This window comes from Ranitomeya variabilis, chromosome 1 (genome assembly GCF_051348905.1).
Source record: "Ranitomeya variabilis isolate aRanVar5 chromosome 1, aRanVar5.hap1, whole genome shotgun sequence".
Classification (NCBI taxonomy): domain Eukaryota; kingdom Metazoa; phylum Chordata; class Amphibia; order Anura; family Dendrobatidae; genus Ranitomeya; species Ranitomeya variabilis.
In genome coordinates, this window is record NC_135232.1 from 1,109,553,297 (window position 1) to 1,109,560,796 (window position 7,500).

The 7,500-nt window shown below is 44.9% G+C and overlaps 1 protein-coding gene across 1 annotated transcript in view; it reads left to right on the plus strand.

The window, feature by feature from the left end:
• Positions 1–4,021, plus strand: part of RNF4 (ring finger protein 4) — a 56,663-nt gene extending 52,642 nt beyond the window's left edge. The window contains exon 8 of the mRNA XM_077280167.1: positions 3,724–4,021. Coding sequence (XP_077136282.1) covers positions 3,724–3,873 — 150 coding nt within the window. The 3' untranslated portion in view covers positions 3,874–4,021. The remainder of the gene's footprint in view (positions 1–3,723) is intronic.
• The last annotated feature ends 3,479 nt before the right edge of the window (positions 4,022–7,500 follow it).

Here is a 7,500-nt window from a genome sequence, read left to right on the forward strand (position 1 = left end):
TCGCCTAAGGCTACTTTCACACTTGTGTCATTTCGAATCCAACGTAATGCTTCTTTTTGGGGAAAAAACGGATCCTGCAAATGTGCCTGCAGGATGCGTTTTTTGCCCATAGACTTGTATTGCCGACGGATCGCGACATATGGCTATACGTCACGTCCGTTGTGCACTGGATGCGTCATGTTTTAGCGGACCATCGGCACGAAAAAAACGTGGTTTTTTTTGTACGTCGCGTCCGCCATTTCCTACAGCGCATGCGCGGCCGGAACTCCGCCCCCTCCTCCCCGGACTTTAGAATGGGCAGCGGATGCGTTGAAAAACTGCATCCGCTGCTCACGTCGTGCCACATTTTCACAATGTGCGTTGGTACGTCGCGCCGACGCTTAGCGACTGACCCGTACCGACGCAAGTGTGAAAGCCTGACCAATGTTGCTGCTTAGTAATGTTCGTCCGTGTGCGTAGGGTGCATCCATTTGAGTGTGTTTGCATGCATGTGTGGTCCGTCCGTGCGTGTGTATGTGGTGTGCATATGGTATTTATATGAGGTGCTGTTTGTGTTGTGTGTTTCTAGACTGGTCTGGTGTTTGTGTGGTGTGTTGTGGCATTTACGTTGTGGTGTGCTTGTGGGTTGGTGTATGTGTGCTGTCTGTATGGTGTTTGTGGAATGTTTGTGTTGGTGCGGCCGCTTTAGCAGCGACTCTTTGGCGCCGTGGCTATAATCTGTCACTATCAGTCACAACTGTTGTTTTCCCCTCAGTACTTATACTTTCACCTTCGCATTTCTCCATTATATGTATAGGGCCTAATTTCAGGGTCTCAAGCTCATGACAGGGGGACACTAGCGAGATTTAACGTGCGCATTATTCTGCTCCTGTGGGTGGAGAGGGGGCTTGACAAATTTCACCCAAATCGGGCAAGAACTGTGGAATTTGTATAGAGCGGGCTACTACAGATTTTGAGTTTTGTAGAGATATATATAATATACACTGCTCAAAACAATAAAGGGAACACTAAAATACCACATCCTTTTTTTCGTACCTTGTCAATGTCTGGACTAGATTTTCAATTCATTTGGCAACTCATTTGATTAATAAAAGTATGAGTTTTCATGGAAAACACAATTGTCTAGGTGACCCTAAACTTTGGAACCGTAGTGTGTGTGTGTGTGTGTGTGTGTGTGTGTGTGTGTGTGTGTGTGTGTGTGTGTGTGTGATATATCTCAAAAAAAATTAAGAGAACACTTAAACAGAATATAACTCCAAGTAAATCGAACTTCTGTGACATCAAACTGTCCATTTAGGAAGCAACACTGATTAACAATCAATTTCACATGCTGTTGTGCAGATGGAGTAGACAACAGATAGAAATTATTGGCAAACATCCAGACACGCTCAATAAAGGAGTGGTTCTGCATTTGGGGACCACGGACCACATCTCAGTACCAATGCTTTCTGGCTGATGTTTTGGTCACTTTTGAATGTTGATTGTGCTTTCACACTCGTGGTAGCATGAGACGGACTATACAACGGACAAGTGGCTCCGGTAGTGCAGCTCATCCAGGATGGCACATCAATGCAAGCTGTGGCAAGGTTTGCTGTCTGTCAGAATAGTGTTCAGAGGCTGGAGGCGCTACCAGGAGACAGGCCAGTACACCAGAAGTGGAGGGGGCCATAGGAGGGCAGCAACCCAGCAGCAGGATCTCTACCTCCTTCTTTGTGCAAGGAGTAACAGGAGGAGCACTGCCAGAGCCCTTCAAAATGACCTCCAGCAGGCCACAAATGTGCATGTGTCTGCACAAACGGTTAGAAACTGACTCCATGAGAATGGTCTGAGTTTCCGACGTCCACAGATGGGGGTTGTGCTCACAGCCCAAAACCGTGCAGGACGCTTGGCATTTGCCACATAACTCGAGGATTGGCAAATTCGCCACTGGCACCCTGTGCTCTTCACAGATGAAAGTAGGTTCACACTAAGCAAATGTGACAGACGTGACAGAGTCTGGAGATGCCGTGGAAAGCGATCTGCCTGCATCATCCTTCAGCATGACCACTTTGGCAGTGGGTCAGTAATGGTGTGGGGTAGCATTTCATTGGAGAGCCGCAAAGCCCTCCATGTGCTCTCCAGAGGTAGCCTGACTGCCATTAGGTACCGAGATGAAATCCTCAGACCCCTTTTGAGACCATATGCTGGTGCGGTTGGCCCTGGGTTCCTCCTAATGCAGGACAATGCCAGACCTCATGTGGCTGGTGTCAGCAGTTCCTGCAAGATGAATGCATTGAAGCTATGGACTGGCCCGCCCGTTCCCCAGACCTGAATCCGTTTGAACATATGTGGGACATCATGTCTCGCTCCATCCACCAACGTCACGTTGCACCACGAACTGTCCAGGAGTTGTCTTATGCTCTAGTCGAGCTCTGGGAGGAGATCCCTCAGAAGACCATCCGCCGCCTCAGCAGGAGCATGCCCAAGCGTTGTAGGGAGGTCATACAGGCACGTGGATGCCACACACACTACTGAGCACCATTTCCTTGTCTTGAGGCATTTCCACTGAAGTTGGATCAGCCTGTAACTTCATTTTCCACTTTGATTTTGAGCATCTTTCCATCTCGAGACCTCCGTGGGATATTAGTTGTGATTTACGTTGATCATTTTTAGGTTTTATTGTTCTCAACACATTCCACTATGTAATGGATAAAGATTTAAAAATGGAATATTTCATTCAGTGATATCTAGGATGTGGGATATTAGTGCTCCCTTTATTTTTTGAGCAGTGTGTGTGTGGGTGTATATATATATTTTTATACACACACACACATATATATACCGTATTTTTCCAACTATAAGACGCATTTTTTCCCTAAAAAATTGTGAGGAAAATGGGTGATGCGTCTTATAGTTGGAATGCAGGCTTACCGGCAGTGTGGTGGCGGCAGAGGTGCGGGGATGATGAGGCGCGGTGAGCGGTATGGCGTGAGCAGGGTCCCTTCCACAGGTGAGGTGACGCCGCGGCCCGGTATCCAAGGCGAGCAGCAGAGCTGGGTGAGTCACGGCTTTCTCGGTGGCGGCGGCCATCTTCCTGAGGCCGCGCGTGCGCAGATTGAGTTTTTTGCTTCCTGGGGCTTCAGGAAAATGGCCGCGGGAGGCCATGCGTGCACAGATTGAGATCGCGGCGGCCATTTTCCTGAAGCCGAGTTCGCAGATTGAGATCTCGGCTTCAGGAAAATGGTCGCCGCGATCTGCGCACGCGCGGTCCCCCGTGGCCATTTTCCTGAAGCCCTGGGAAGCAGAGTACTCAATCTGCGCACGTGTGGCCTCAGGAAGATGGCCGCCGCCACCAAGAGACTGGTGATTAACACAGCTCTGCTGCTCACCTTGGATACCGGGCTGCGGCGTCACCTCACCTGAGGAAGTGACAGCACATCTGCCGCCGCAACCCCCCCATAGACACCAGGCCATGGCGTCGCCCACCTAAGCAGGAAGGGACCCTGCTCAGGTGCACTTTTTCTGCAATTATCACCCCAAATTTGGGGTGCGTCTTATGGAACGGTGCGTCTTATAGTCCGAAAAATACGGTAATCTCTTTCTAAAAATGAATCTCACACTTTAATATCACAAATTTATGGTGTCATAGGTGGGCAACCCTTATACATTGTTCTTTTTTCATTGTATCTTTTTCTCTTGGATGTTCTCCACTTGACTTCACTTTTTTTCTCACCTCTCTCATAGATTGTACAGAGTGGACGTCTCATCGTTTCTACCAAGTGTGGTCACATTTTCTGTAGTCAGTGCCTCCGAGACTCCATTAAAAATATGGCAAAGTGTCCAACCTGCCGGCAAAAACTGACCGCTAAACAGTATCACCCGATCTACATCTGATGTGTTGGTCAGGAGCTTCCTTCGATGGTGCACTACCTTCTCCAGCTTTCCCTCAGACCTCCCTGAGATGATCACAGTAAAGCTGGGAGTAACACAAAGTACTTTTTGGAATTCGGGCTTTTTTTGGGTTATTAAAACATTTGCTGGTCCTGTGACGAGAGTAAATCTGGGTGCTGGGTGAACAAACTATGCATTACCTTCCCAGGAACTGAGGGTATAACCAGTCTGCACTAAGACTGGGGCGCTGCTTTTGGAGAGTTAGTCTCGGGGAACCCCAGAGCTGTCTCTTGTGTGTGTGACGAGTAGCTGCTTAATCGTGGGCAATAACATTTTCATAAACTTTCAGCCATAGCAGAGAAGCCAGCGCTACCAGACATACTCCTGGGTACCTATTGCTTTGAGGTAGCGTTTATTTTTTGTTCTCTTTTACATGAGGCATCACCGAGTAATAGCCATATTTTGCTTTTTTGCAAAAGAAATGGGGAAAAAAATTGCTTATGTTTATTAACTTTTTGTGATCATCAGTAAGTTGTGACCTTTAACAGTTTCACGTCATGTAAAAGTTTGATAATTTTGGTCATTTACAGGGATATTAATTTTTATCTTTAGTGCCATATATTTGGCAAATAAAATTTGATTAAATTGGAGAATATGTGACATTTCTCAGAATCACATTTATTGCATTTTTTTGTACTTGCCACTGGTCCAGGTGAAGCAGGATAACTGTACATACAGTGAAAGACGTTATTCCATTAGAACATATGCCATGAACCCCGAGTGTCTGACCACTGAGACCCCCATGATGACGCTAACGGTGGGCCCTAAGTACCCTGTGCAATTAAGTATCGGTGATCATGTCTGAATACTGCTCCATTCACGCAGGGTAATTTGGGTCCGCTGTTCTGAGGATCTGTGTAGATTTCAGCTACAAAACCTCCAAAGATCATACATGTATAATTATTTTTGTGGTTAGGGGTTAAATGTTTATGGGATAACCCCCTTCAATACTCTGTATACAGGTCCCCTGCCACTTAAGGTTGTACTTTATCACAACCTGGAGTATGTAATTGTCTATAAACATAGCTCTGAGACTTAAAGGGATTGTACCAAGATGTTTGAAGAAAAAAAGTAAAGTTGGAAAAGTGTTAATGTTATAACCGTTACTCTCTTATTAAATCCTTCTCCAAACCTGCAGCAATTATGTCACTTTACTCATTCACGTAATTGGCTTCAGCAGTAATGTGAGTGATGGACTGCACATAGCTCCAGCACCATTGCATTGTGCCAGCAGAGAGGGCAGTGCTGGTGTCCTCAACCAGAGGTGCATGGTGCTCTATTTAAACCCTCCATGTTATATTTGTGTGCCACTGAAGGTGGGTTGTACTGCTCCCGATGTGACTTATCCTGACATTTAACTTCCAACTTGCTCCAGCAGCAACTCCGTGGAACCAACCCAGGGGTCCTCCCTACGAAGGTAAGATGGCTATACATGCGTGAAATGGTGAACACCAAAGAGTTTCCTGGGACCTGCTAAACAGAGAAACAATGACAGTCCATTAATGCCATTTTAAATGGCCTCTCTGGTTTTTTTGTTTGTTTTTTTTTCACCACTTGTTAGGTATCAGTAAAATATGTTCCGTGTGAGTAATGAAATACTTAGCCATCGCCATCTTCTGCCGTTTTTATCACAGCTCTTGTCCTTTTCTGCACTGTATGACTGGAATTGTGTGAAGCCAGGTCACTCCAGTGTTTAGTATGTGGTCCCAGAGATCCTTTCTCAGAATAAGGTTCTTGTAGACTTGCCCTTTAATGGAGAAAGTAACGGTTGGCCGTGATTTCCAGCCATTCAGATCTGCACAGGAAACAGTAGAAGACAGTGATTCATAAGTGTTTTACTACATGCACTCAACGTGTACTACTGACACCTAATCAATGGTAAAATAAAGTACCACACCAGCTTTTTTCCTATTTAATAAGCCCAATACCTATAAGGGGGGGGTAGATAGATGGAGTAAGTTTTTAGAATTTTCTTGTCGAGACATGTCTACCCAACAGCAACAGATTCTCATTTCAGAAGTGTTAGTTTCTTCAGAAAGGACTGGAGAGAGGCCTCTCCACTGACACTGACACTCTAAAGGTCCAGGTATCCTCCAATATCTTGGAGAATAGTGTAATATTAGGACCTGACACAGCATTCCTTCCTAAAGTATATTCTTGGATTCACATGGGCCAGGAAATAATTTTTCAGTCTTTTTATGACAAGCCAAAACCCAAGGTGAAATAGTTTTTCTTTTCTTGGATGTCAGAAGTTGTCGCCTTGAATATCTTGAAGTAAGTCACTGGCAGAAATCTTTTGCCATGTTTATTCTTTTCCGAGGCCCAAATAGTAGTAAAAGTGCTACAAAGTCCACAATCCCTATATGTGTTAGAATGGCCATAACTGTAGCCTACCCTGCCTCTGACCGGTATCCCCTCTTCAGGGAATTGGGGCACACTCTAATATATATATATATACTGTATTTATATGTGTGTGTGTGTATATATATAATATATATGTGTGTGTGTATATGTTCAAAAGTCCTGCATAGGCGTGAAGAAAATTATATGTTTCATACTTCTGCATCTCTACAGTGAAACTGGTGGAACATACAGTATATGTTTTTGTAATCCCTCATTGTATGACACTCATTTTTGAATGTCCCAAGCGTATTAATTGTTATGGTATGCGCATTTTTGATAATTTTTTTTACAGCATAACCATACCTACACCAGTACAGTGTGTAGAATGGTGAACAGGTTTCTAAGTTCATTAACTTCCAATGCAAGGTAACACAGACTTAAATTTTGCTTTTTAAGATTTAATATTTTTTATTTAATTCAGAGTCCTGAAAAGGGCCTTTTGAGTGCATCTTTAGCTTCTAATACTTTATTGGCCAGCCCTTGCTCTTGAGCACCAGCTTGCATCTCTGTGGCATTGAGTGAACAAGCTTCTGCAGATGTTCACGAGTGATGATGTGGTTCCAGGCCTGTATCAGAGCCTCAATCAACTCACTCTTGGTCCTTGGCTGTTTTCTAGATATCTCTAATGATACCTTGTGCCACAAATTTTCAATTGGATTGAGGTCCGGGGACTGAGCTGGCCAGTCAATAGTAGCCACTTTGTTCTTCCAACACCATTGGCTGCCATACAGCCCCGGACCATTACTTTCATCGGATGTTTCACAGAGTGGCTTGTACTCTTCATGTGGGAACCTTCTCACATAAGACTTGCCATCATTTCCTAAAATGCAAAAAGTGCTTTCATCACTAAAAAGCACTTTTTCCCACCACTCCTTCCTCCATTTTAAATATTTCAATGCCCACAGTTTTCTCCTTTGTCTTTGTATGGCTGTCATCAATGGCTTCTTTCAGGCCTTGCACCCTCTCAATCCTGCTTCCAAACATCTCTTCCTAACAGCTGATGTTGCTACCTCAATATTGCACTTTTCTTGCCATTCTCGCAGAAGCTGAGGAGAGGTGAGCTTTCAATTGGCAAGGGATGTCCTTATCAGTACTCTATCCTCCCTTTTAGTTGACTTTCTGGGCCGACCAGATCTGGGCCTGTCCTGGGTAATTCCAAGCTGCTTA